At 40.9% G+C, this 11,947-nt stretch overlaps 1 protein-coding gene and 1 long non-coding RNA gene across 4 annotated transcripts in view; one reads left to right on the top strand and one right to left on the bottom strand.

The window, feature by feature from the left end:
* Positions 1-255: 255 nt before the first annotated feature.
* On the top strand, positions 256-6,268 carry LOC145553029 (uncharacterized). The gene is made up of 2 exons (XR_014089204.1): positions 256-1,651; positions 5,978-6,268. It is a non-coding gene; the product is annotated as an uncharacterized LOC145553029 (long non-coding RNA).
* Positions 2,183-11,947, bottom strand: part of LOC103470973 (transcription factor COE1-like) — a 76,145-nt gene continuing 66,380 nt past the window's right edge. Inside the window, exons 13-17 of one of the 3 annotated variants that reach the window (XM_081611350.1) lie at positions 11,553-11,715; positions 10,183-10,362; positions 6,712-6,909; positions 6,454-6,522; positions 2,183-5,197 (exon numbers count right to left, since the gene is read on the bottom strand). In XM_081611350.1, coding sequence (XP_081467476.1) covers positions 6,455-6,522; positions 6,712-6,909; positions 10,183-10,362; positions 11,553-11,715 — 609 coding nt within the window. In that variant the 3' untranslated portion in view covers positions 2,183-5,197; position 6,454. Of the gene's footprint in view, positions 5,198-6,453; positions 6,523-6,711; positions 7,062-10,182; positions 10,363-11,552; positions 11,716-11,947 lie in introns of those variants that run through there. The other 2 variants (XM_081611351.1, XM_081611352.1) reach the window with 2 other exon arrangements.

Here is an 11,947-nt window from a genome sequence, read left to right as displayed (position 1 = left end):
TAATATGTTTAGGAGGAAACTTGTCAGGCTAACCATGTTCACCATGCCATCGGTAATGCATTAATGAATTAGATTCATTAGAGAGAGCAGGCTGGCGGAGGGGGCTGGGTGGGGCGCGGCCCTATTTCTGACCTGTGGAATTACCCATTTCCCCAACTCTCATCCTCTTTGGATGCCTGTCAGCTGTTTGTACAAGACAGTTCTATTTAAAAGGAAAGGATTCACCTAAGACCTTAAAAAACAAAAATCTATAGTAAGTTCCCTATAAATGGTCAGTTTTTCCATTTGTTTCGCTATTTTGTTGTAAATCCTTCACAATCTGTCAAGTTGCTAACGCTACTCCATAGCTAATGCTATATGGAGTAGCGTTAGCTCCATGGAGTTAGCTAATTCTTGTGTGATGTCAAGATAAATACACACTAAGCGGAATTATCGGTTTGTTCTTCAGTTCACCTTTTCAATGCTTCGCCTTTTGTGGATTCTTGCAGATAGAGGGACATTTTCATCTCAACAACTGCAAAGTTACACTTCAAATCCCAACAGGAGATATAGATATAGATATATATGTGTGTACCAAAAACAAAGTGTTACTTTCAAATCGTAAACATCTGGGTGATGTTTGATTTCACACAGGGTTGGAATGACTGACAGTAGATGTTGAGCACATGCAGCTGGGATTGAGGAAATGAAGCGCATTTTAAAGCGATTTGTTGGGTTTTGCGAACGCTACGTTGGCGGGGCCATTTTGAACAGATTTTCAACATGGATGCCTAAGTATTTCATCTGTTCTGGTCAAAACAACAACCGAGACAGATCATATCATGGCCGACCACGCAGCCAAACAATTTCAGAGCTATTATGGAAGCTAAAGTGGAGAAAGTGCAAAAACAGAACAGAGGAATTAACTTCGTGACTTTGCGCAAATAAATCGGGTACTAAGTTTTAGATTGTTGTTGTTTTTGTCCGTGTCTGCCACAGTCACACGTCTACATGCTTGCATTCTTAGTGCATATAGCAACTAAAAGATGCCACATTTGCTTCCAATGTGGCTGTGAACCCACTAGTCATGCATTTCTTCACTTTGAATCTTATTATTTAGTACTATGTATTTCATCAAACTGTTTTACTATCACCATTGTTACTTACTTTTTCCTCCCTTGTTGTCTCCCTGGTTCCACGCTACTCTTTTTTTTGTTGTTGTTGTTGCTTTATTCCTCTCTGTTCTGTCGCCATTTTTGCGTTGCCAGAGTCGCTGCGGCTCACCCAGTTGGTTGCCTAAGTCAGATACGGCCCGATGTGACGTTAATTCAAGGGGGAATGTTGCATTTTCTGCTGCTTGAAGAGCAAACCTGCCACTGACACAGCACAGGAACCAGTCCCACCTTTACCAAAGCAACCAAGACCGAACACATTACAACAAACTGACATAGAAACTGCTCTCAAGTGCTGAGTGGAAATATGGCGTGGAGTAGACGGTGCTGCTGGTCTGACTGGTATGCTTAGAGATGTGCAGTATGTGCGTTTGTGGTGAATGATGCAGCCGTTTTAAGTTACATAACTGGTAACTGAAAATCAAATCGGACCATTACTGTCCAGCCTGGTTCTCTTCAAAAACCACTTCAGTGCATCTCCGAGATTTTGCTACATGCAGGTAAATAATAAACAAGCGTTCAATTTTAAAGTCATCATCATTGTTAAATGGCCATTTATTTATTTATTTATTTTTTTTTACCAACGCAGTATTTTATGAGTTTCGAAGAAATCGGTCTAGGTCAAGTGGAGTGATTTATAGGATTTTTTGTACATATTTACAATGAGTTGATAACTAAAACTCTGACCAAACAGCAAGCGTTAAGCTTAAACTCCTCTTTTTTAAATTTATTTTACAGGCATTTCATTAGCCACCTAACATTTCCATATGAAGGCCTGACGTAGTTTCTGTAATATTCTGACCCATTTCCTGAAATGTTTCGCAGGACCTTCTCACAAAGCAAAAATGACAAAGAATGCTTCGGAAAAAAGTTTGATCTTGAATGGAACAAGGCTCAATTTGTTTCAATTTTCATTCCTAAAAGAAACATGATTTAGATCAAAGCTAAAGGCAGCCGGCTGAAAACAGAATCACATCTCAATGCGCGTCATATGAAGTAAAAAAACAAAAAAAACAGACACCTGACAAGAGTCACAGACAAGAGGTAACTTTAATTAACATCGTGAGAGTCCAAAAGTTATCTTACAGCTCAGTTTTCATCAAAAACAATAACAATCTATACAGTAGATTTTTTTTAATTCCCTTATATTATAGAGCTGTTCAGTGTATTTGCAGTCAAAGACAAACAGAGGAAAAAAATAGACACCAGCTATTTGGTTTGCATCTTTTTTTTGTTTTTTGTTCTTGTTTGTTACCTAAATACAAAACTTTGTCACCCACTACTGATATTCATGTCCAGGATGGAACTTTGCTTACAAAGATGCCATTGTATGACAACAGACCTCTGTAGATTATCTGAAACAGACCAGCCACCACCCCAACTCCCACCCCCAAACCCCCTTTTAAACCCAAACTCCCCTACGCGCCCCGGCCCGGGCGGGTACAGGAACATAAGTGCCTGAAAAACACTTGTCTGTCAGCAGGCCCCACCGCTAAAACGATCCTCTCTAGTCACTTTAACAAAACCAGGCCCCTAGAAACGAAAAGCGAAGAGAGAAAAGCCCCCATTCGCCCCCCAACCCCTCCTCGTCCAGCAACAGCTTGAAGACACACGGCAGAGACAAAGAGGAAACGACGGAAATGGCTGACAGGGGTGTGTGGGGGGGGGCCTTCGTGTGCTGCCGTTCTTTTTGACTTAGCCATGAGGCCGGCGCAGGTCGGATATTAAAATTGTGCCGTGACAGTGCTCGCCTAAAAGTTCAAAAAGTACTACTTTTTGTTGTGAAAAAATAAAAATAAAATTCACCGTCGTGCTGTTGAAATCGTTTCCCAATTGAAAAAAAAAAGAAAAAAGAACCAATTTCTTTCAACGCTAATGTGCAGCAAGCATGGAGGAGTCAGTCTTCTCCGAGTGCCTGTTTCAAAGCATGCCATCGCCGCAGCATTATAGTACATCGGGGTGTGTGAGATCGTTGAGTTATGGCTCTTTGTATTCTAGTCTGGCTTCAGCACCGAACAGAGCGGGTTTTGTGCTTTGTCCCCAAAGTTCTCGTGAATTCCTCTGTGGCAACATGAGTTGTGGTGAAGGGTAGAAAACTGTACATGTGATTGAACGAAGAAAAAGGGTTTGCATTGTTAAGGCATCTAGACTGCTGGTAAGGATTACAGTGACAGAAAAAAAAAGAAAGAGTATATAGATAGTAGATGTAAGCAGGCATAAATAACATAAAAGAAGGAACAAAGGGAGGAAGAAAGAGAACACAACAAAAGAATAAACCAAACGTTTCCTTAAGTCTCTTGGTTTCCACACGCACACGCATACCAACACACACACACACACACACACACACACACACACACACACACACACACACACACACACACACACACACACACACACACACACACAAGGCAATCATTCAAGAGATGAACCCATGCATATTATCAGATCAAGAACAGTATCCATCTAAAAGCCTCGAAGGTTCAAACAAAAAGATATAGATTTACAGTATATATTAATGTGTGTTTATATTCTTAAAAAAATCTACTTCAACCAAATACTCTGTAAAGATGCTACTTTTTTGCCGTACAATAAACATTTTTATAAGAAAAAAAAAAAAAAACAGATTTTGTTTTTATTAACTTACAAATAATACAAAAATAGACAATGGCATGTTTTGAATGAGAGAAAAACAAAAGAAGTTTATCAATGCAAAAAAAAGAAAACAGTCAAAAAATCAATTAAAACAGTCACATTTAAATAGTGGGAGACAACAGTAACAAAGCAAAAGACTGTGACATATGTTCAATTACTTGCATTAAACGTACACAACACAACTAAACGATGGTGAAAGTCAATGTACATACACAGGATAAATACATTATTTATAGAATATTTTACAGGACTCCCCCTTTTCTTTTTTTCGAATCCAAATCCGTGTTTTGCAGATGAGATATTGACAACACAGAAAAAAAAAATCTATTGTCTGTACTGAGAAGCTGCCATAAGACGTTTTAATGCTCACATCCCAAACTATAGCTACCGCGAAAGGAAACGAGATGCCAGATTTTTATTTATTTTTTTAAAAAAGGAACAAAAGTCAACTTTTTATTTAATATATACAAAAATATATCACATATATCACACTTTTTTTTTTTTTTTTTTTAAATTTGATCATTGCTAGGCTCCTTCAGTAACAGTGCTGGCTGGACGCGCGCATCCTCCGGCTTTTCAAGTCTTTACTAACATCTCCAAACGAAAAGAAAAAAAACAAAAGGTAAAATCTTCACCTTTTCCTTCACACGATAAAGCAGAGAAAAGCATATTGCAAACAGCTCAATCCTCACAGTTTTATCAAAAATTCATACAAACAAACAAAACGCGGAAGGGAACCTAAAACACAGAAGGCGGGTGGGGGTATTTTTAAAGGACAACTCTTTAGATTTGTGAGAGAATTAGCAGCAAATATCGATGGTGGAATTGGTTCTCTTCTACGATTTTCTTTGCGTATTGTGTTGCAGACCCGTGCGAGTCAAATGGAGAACTTCATGGACGGTACTGGGCGCAAAACGGCGAGGAGTGGGTGGGTGGTGGGGGGGAAGGTATGGGAGGTGTGGTTTCCGTAATCAAACCCAAAGCTTCCAGCCATAAACATCAAGATAAATAAATGCTCTTTTCATGAGGTCAGTGTCACACTGTGGGCAAGCGATCAGTCTCTTTACACTCCATCCGACATGGTGTCAGAGATGCTACACTAATTTGACCAAAAAAAAGGGGAAAAAACCCCAAAAAACAAAAAAAAGAAACATCACAAAGGCTCAATATGTCCCCTTTATCTTCTTCCACATCCAATTCCGATGATATCCCATTGGACAGGCCTGAGTTTTATAGTCCAGCGTCTTATCTTTGCTTCCTTCACTGAAGCTCTGGAGAGCAGCAGAGGCTCGCCAGACTCCGCTACTGTGCCTTTTCCTCTCAACGCTCTCCCCAAAAATCTCCAGCTTCCCACATTCTCTACATGGGTGGAACAATCATCCCAGGGATTGCTGCTTGGCGAGAGAGAGAGAAGAAAAAGAAAAACAAAAGGAAGGAGAGAAGTGGGGTAAAAGGAGGAAGAAAGGGAGAGAGGGGTCAGTCACATGATTGCTGGGTTTCATCTGTCATCAAAACAGTCGCATAACAGAAAGTCACTCTGGCATCTGGCGAACAAAGACTTTTTTTTTTTGCCTCATTATCTCTTCATTTCCAGGCCAAGGAATGAAAACATTTCTTTCTCTGCCGAGCCGCTAACTTGGCGTACGTCGACAACGCGGTCCGGCTATTTGCGGGCCTTTCGGAGCTGTTAGCAGCTAATTGTTAGCGGTTAAACCGTGTAAGAGAAGTCTGTGTTTCGGAGAGCAACGTAAACATGACGGTGACCACAGAGGTGATGAAATTAAACTTCAAGGAAAAGTAATATTTGAGTTTATCAGTGTGATTCTGACACCTTCCTCTAAGTTCCCTTTCCCCCTTCCTCATTTCCCCCTCACACAGAAGCCATCACAAGAAGGAATTTTTCATACAACATATTGGCTTCGTATTGATTCCCCACTCTCCCTTCAATCCACTAATTCCCTGGTTCTTCCATAAGAGTCTCTGGCTTGTTGGGATTAACAGAACTGTGTGTGTGCGTGCGTGCGTGTGCGATCAGCACGCGGTGGCCATTGGGTCTCGGGTCACTGTGGTCAGCGCTCATCAACGCCGCCAGAGGAAGCGAGGAAGTGCTTAGCTTGGGGCTCTGATAAAGATTCCCATCCATCATCTCTACCTCTCTTTCTCTCTTTCAGGATCTCAACGCTGTACAACATCCTGCCTAGACGAATGGACAGTGTGCTGCATTCAGTGGAAATGGGAGAACAGAATGACCTGCAGTGGCATTACAACCTCAACACTCTCCCCTGCCCCTCCCCAGAGAGACACCCACCGGGGGCAGAGGCAGGAAGCAGGAAATGAAAACAGGAAATACAACACATATGGTGTGGCACAGTCACACTGACAAATCAAGACTGACCAAAAAGAGCAGGGAAAACACCCCCCCAAAAAAAACAAATAAAGGCCGTGTGACATGTTGCAAATGACCAGCTGAAACGGTTCCGGTCAGAAATTTACACACACTCATCATCTGCATAAATGACAAACGTCATCATTAAAAGCCCCAAGTTCAAGAAAAAAAAAGAAAAAAAAAGCTTCTGACCAGAAATGTAAGAATGTAGAATACAAAAAAAATATGTAGGGGAAGAAATGAAATAGATAAATAACATACTTCAGGAGAAGGCCAGGCCCTGCAGAGAACTGGCTGATGAGTACTTGCTAGAATCCACAAAAGATTGATCTAAAGAGGGGAGGAATAGTAGGAGGTTGAAAGAAAGGCAAAGAGAGGGACAACAAAGGGTAAAGAGGAGAAAGAAAGGGAGGATAAGATGAAGAAGTGTAAGTAAAAGTGAGAACCTGTTATTAGAGATGCACAGTAAGAGTAAAAAGGCAGTTCCTCTCTTGCTAATGGCTTTGCTTATCAGCTCACCTTGCAGGCTGTTAGCGTTAGCGCTGGTGCAGGTGGGAGGAGGCGAGTTCTGGGGCCGAACGACGGGGGCGAAGGCGCTCTTCTGCTTGACGGCGGCGGAGACCATGTTGGCTGGAGAGAAGGAGAAGATGCCGGAGGAGCTGCTGCAGTTGGACGCCAGGCTGGTTGAGGACGCCATGGTCGGGCTGGATGGGACGACTGAGAGAGGAAAAACGGGCAGGAAGGCGTGTTTATGTGGGACCGTAGAGGGGGAAGGGCAGGGAAGAGCAGACAGAGTTGAAGACAGAAACGGGGGGGTTAGAGAGAAGGCCGAGGGCAGAGGACAGGCAAACGGGATGAACAGAAAGGGACTGGTCAATGGATGATGGCAGGAGGGATAATGTTTTGAACTCAGATCAACTGACTCAGATTGTTTTTACCAGCCTTGTATTTTACTGTGCAGTTACTTGGGTAATGGGACATTTGTGGTAAACGTGAAAGCAAACAACCTAGAGCTCCCTTCCTTCTCTTCTAATCAGTCTGTTTTGATGACTCATCCGGGGCTCAAAAGGTTGGCATCTCCTTAACTTCTCCGTAATGTTTTTGGAGACGTTCACTTTAATATCCTGTTTAATCCAGAAGATCTGTGAGATTTCCACCCAAATCCAAGAGTCAGTTTGGTTTCAGCAATTACAAAATACAAGAGAATAGCATCTGCTCACTGGAAAAATAGATCTATTGAGACTTTTGATATCTTCACCACAGTTGGAGCAGTTATACATGCTTTGTTTGGGTTAAGTTCTGCCCCGGTGGCCGTCGCAACATTTCTGGTTGAAAAGTTTTAATTAAATGTTTTCAACCACATCTAAACACATATGTTTGTTTTTTCTCCCCAACATTCACATTTGTTGAATGTCTTAACTTTAATAAGGTAGTGGTTGGTTTTGCTAATGTGACCACATTTTAAAAATATTTTTTTATTCTGCTTACTAGCTATTTTTTATTATCTGTTATAAAGCATCTTGCTATCTCTTAAGAAAAATAAATGGAGATCCAAAAAACACAAGTTGACATCATCACTTGCAGTATTATATAATTGTAATGAAAACAATAGGAGAGTGGAATAACACTGTGGTGTGGCCAAAAAATGCATAAACCATCCTAAATATATTCAGAAACACGAATAAGCCTTCATCTGTGTATTTGGTTTCATTTTTAATTTCACAAATCAAACTTTGCTCCTCTATCTGGAGTGGGGACTGGTAAAGAAAACAATTGGTGAGTTGCTTAGTTTTTGTTTTTAGAAATGTTTTTTTCCGACTGATTCTCCAGTAGAGGCGTCATGTATGAGTGATTCATTTCAAGTTTGATTGTGGAGGTTTAAGGAACTACCGCTCTGACTGCAGCTGTGTGAAGACTGGGCTGCCTGTGAGTGCTTCGGCATCATGTTCAATGAGCAGAGAGGACAAAAAAAAAAAAGACAGGTGCTTTTACGTCAGAAAACAATGCTGGGTTTGTGACTCGTTGTTCTTTAGAAAATGTGTCGCTTGAAGGGTTTTAATTATCACATCAAAGTGCCTAAGATGGCAATGCTGCTATGAAGTTCTTAAATGATTAGCGATAGCAAACATTTCATTTGGCGAGAAATTTGTTAACGGCTGAAAAAATAAGAAAATCACTTTATAGATCATATAATTTATTATGCAAATTAATGAGCTGTCATTCAAACAAAGTGTCCAAAGTTTCTGAATACAGGTCATCAATGGAAATAAGCTGCTTTGTTAATGATCAGAGCGGATTTTATCAGCTGCAAGTTAGCCAAAGTTAGCAATGATACCTTCACTGCAGCTGGTTTAAACCAATGATTCAGACTTCTTTAGACTTAAACACTGACTAAAAAAAAAGTCACCCATATAAAGTTTAAATATAATGTAAAATATATTGTATTAATAGAACATGAGCCATTAGGAACTCAAATATCTCAGGGCTTCATGTCGTCGTGTAGCTTTAATGGTAGAAAGTTATTAGATTCAACAGCAGATCAGTTTTGAGCAAAGCTTCAAAAACTTTCGTGAAACTGCAATTAAACTGAAGCCTTCAGTTGCATTTACAAGAATGCGCAAAAATGAGCAACAAACAAAAAATACCGCCTTTACCTGCCCCATCCATTCATTTCTGCCAGGTTTGTCTTTTGTCTGCTAATACACTAACAGCATTTTCCCCCTCAGTGATTTTACAATCAGCTGAGTCGTATTTCACCTGCCCTCTGATACCTGCGTCTGCTTTTATTGTTGTTATTATCCAACACTTAGCTTTTATGGCTCTTCCTGACAAATCCTTTGCAATAAAGTCATAATCCATTTATGAAGGGGCCTAACTAATCAATTAATGAAAATTGGACCTACAAAGGCAGGCCGAGGGGCCATTGATTGAAAGTGTCTGTGTGGGGCCGATGAGCCTGTTAAAATACTTGTTAACACTCAGGAATCAAAGAGCTGAAATGGAATTGCTTCTCTAGCAATTAGTTTATTGATTTAATCAAGGGTCTTTAATGTAGGGGGTGAAAGTGTGTGCACAGAAGTGGGCCGGATATGTGTGTGTATTTCGAAGGGGGGTGCTAGGTGATATGCTCTCCTGGCCAATAAACCAGGGATTTGTGTTTGACTCTGCCCTTAAAGAAACAGATGACCCAGCTGAACTGTAATACTTCAGAGTCAACTCTTGATCTCACTTTTTTTCTCAGTCTGTCTCAAAAACGTATTCTGTTACGTAGGAAATAACTGATTGGGTAGAAACCACAATGAGAATAATAATAAAACATTTTATTCTTAATTTTTAATAAGAAGTGGAAATGATTGAGAATTAAAAGGGGGCAGAAGGTCATGCTGGACATGGAAATTATTTTTTTCTCTTCACTGCTTTCCTTAGTAAATACTTGGGCAAGTTTGTCTTTCTGTTGCATTACTGAAGCTTCTTGTGCAACAATTTTAGGAGTCCAGAGGCCTATAACTAGCTGTATAAACATGGTCACTCTTAGTTTTTCTTCAGTTTCTTTTCTGTTTATGTCAGACTAAAATACAAGATTTGTTTTCCCATCTCAATACTAATCTTTCTGCCACAACAATTTTGGGAGTTGGGTTTGGATTTAAACCAGACAACCATTTTGGATTCTTGTTTTTTTTCCTTTTCTTTTGCTCCTTTTCTTTTCTTATTTTACATATTTTTTATATTGCAGTTTTTTTGTTTATTTTTTTGCTACAGATTTGGGGGCTTATCTGGGATTTTTTTTTTTTACCTATGACAGTTTCACCTAAACTTAAGTAGTTAGCAGTCTAATCATGACCAGGATGTTTTTTTTTTCTTTTAAAAAAATAATTACTGAAGTTTTTGCCTCAACAATCTTTTTTTGGGCGGCAGTGAGGTGGGAGGATGGGGGGGGAGGTCAGTCTTTTCCCACCTCTCTAGATTGAAAGATGTGATGTATTTACTCACTAGCATAGGGCGAGTTGCCTGCTGATCCATTGAGGAAGTTGGGTGAAGTGCCCAGGGTTGCCATGCCAGAATTAGCGTAGCCATTCATGCTAGTGGAGACAGAGCTGTAGCTGCCCTGCTGAGGTGTGGAGCTGGGGACATAACCATGAGGGGACACACTGCTTGTGCTTCTACTGAAACCTATGGACAGGGAGAAAAAAAAGGAAAGACAGAAAGATTTGTGTTAGATGGTAAAGCAGATGGAGGGAAAATAGAGAAAGATTTCATGCAAGCCTGCCAAGTACTCAACTCCGTACAAGTCTGATGAATGCAGCAATATGAGCCAACAAGATTTCTTAAGAAAAAAAAAAAAAAAACCTCTTACACAACATATGGCAAAGCGCGAAAGCAATGAACAGAGTGGAAGAAGAATGATATTAGAGATCCGACAACTGAAACAAGAGGCCTTTAACCCCGCTGGCTTCCCTCCAGTTTTAGATGCATTGACAAGGCAATTAACACTAAAGTGCTTCCACAGCCTTGCTGTAATTTATAAAGAATGAAGCCTGTATTTCTGATAGGTTGGAGAGCTCCTTCACTTGAAGGAGTGAGTACAAGGTGGACAGTGTAGTAAGGAAGACGATGAATAGACTTCTCAGGTTCAACATGCTGACGCCGGAGGAAAAACAGCTGGAAGTGAAAGTATTTTCCTTTTTTCTTTTTTATTACCGTCGTCTTTTTTTTTTTCCTCCAGCGCACTACTCTTCCATAATTAGCATCCATTCTCCCCCATTCTCACCTCACATGATACAAGCTACGGTCTATGAGATAAGCAGCTGACCTCCCTTGTTTGCCTTGTAGCTGCAGATGTTTCCAGATGAAGACGGAGGGCAGAAGAAGCTCTTTGGAATTATTGAGACGCGATCCAGAGGCAGGTCCATCCGCTCTCCTCTCGCTCCCCTGATACATGTGATGAATCACCACTGACTGCACCCACATCTCTCTCTGTCAGACAAGGGCCGACCCCAGTCTGATATACACACCCTAAGGGCCCACTCATTTTTCTCTATCGTACTCCATCCATGACTCTCTTTTTCTCCATTCCTCACTCTTTCACAGCCATTCTTTGCTCCTTTCGAGTTTCCCCCCCTCCTCGTTCCCACTGCCGCCCGCCATCCCCGCTCTCCTTCCCCTGTCCCGCATTTTAAAGGTTTTCTTCAATGCTCCACGCTCTTAAATCAACCCCCCGCTATATTTCCCACATGAAAAATAAAATTTCCATTGCACTACTCATTTTTACTATCCGCCTCAGAAAGAGGAAAATAAATTAGACTCCTGTCACTTTTCCCTCCGTGTCGGGCTTTAACCATTTCTCGCTATGCTCCGCTCACCCTGATTGGCCGTTTGTGCCACCTCCGACCCGGTGAAGGAGTTTACGGCCATCATGCCGGCGTGGACGGAGCTGCTGCCCAGACTGGCGAGCTGGTTGTGCCCCCGCGGCACTGTCGTGTAGAGGGCCTCTGCGATGTCCGCCGCTCGTTTCAGAATCATCTCCTAACCAGAAGGAAGAAAAAGAAACCAGCTCTGGTTACTAATAGGAAAGGAATTAGACAATTATTACAGTGGTAATTAGAAAGTGCACCCTCTTTTAATTATAGAGTCTTAAATCTCAGCGCGTCATAGAAATGAATCAGTTTTTGCCAGTATGTAAAATGTTTTTAATCTAAACTCAAATGTAAAAAAAAAAAAAAAAAAAAAATCACACGTCATCTATTTCAAAAAACAT

The sequence above is a fragment of the Poecilia reticulata genome, chromosome 10 (assembly GCF_904066995.2).
Source record: "Poecilia reticulata chromosome 10, P_reticulata-male-v2, whole genome shotgun sequence".
Classification (NCBI taxonomy): domain Eukaryota; kingdom Metazoa; phylum Chordata; class Actinopteri; order Cyprinodontiformes; family Poeciliidae; genus Poecilia; species Poecilia reticulata.
The sequence above is the reverse complement of the archived record's forward strand: the minus strand, read 5'-3'. Positions and strand labels throughout refer to the sequence as shown.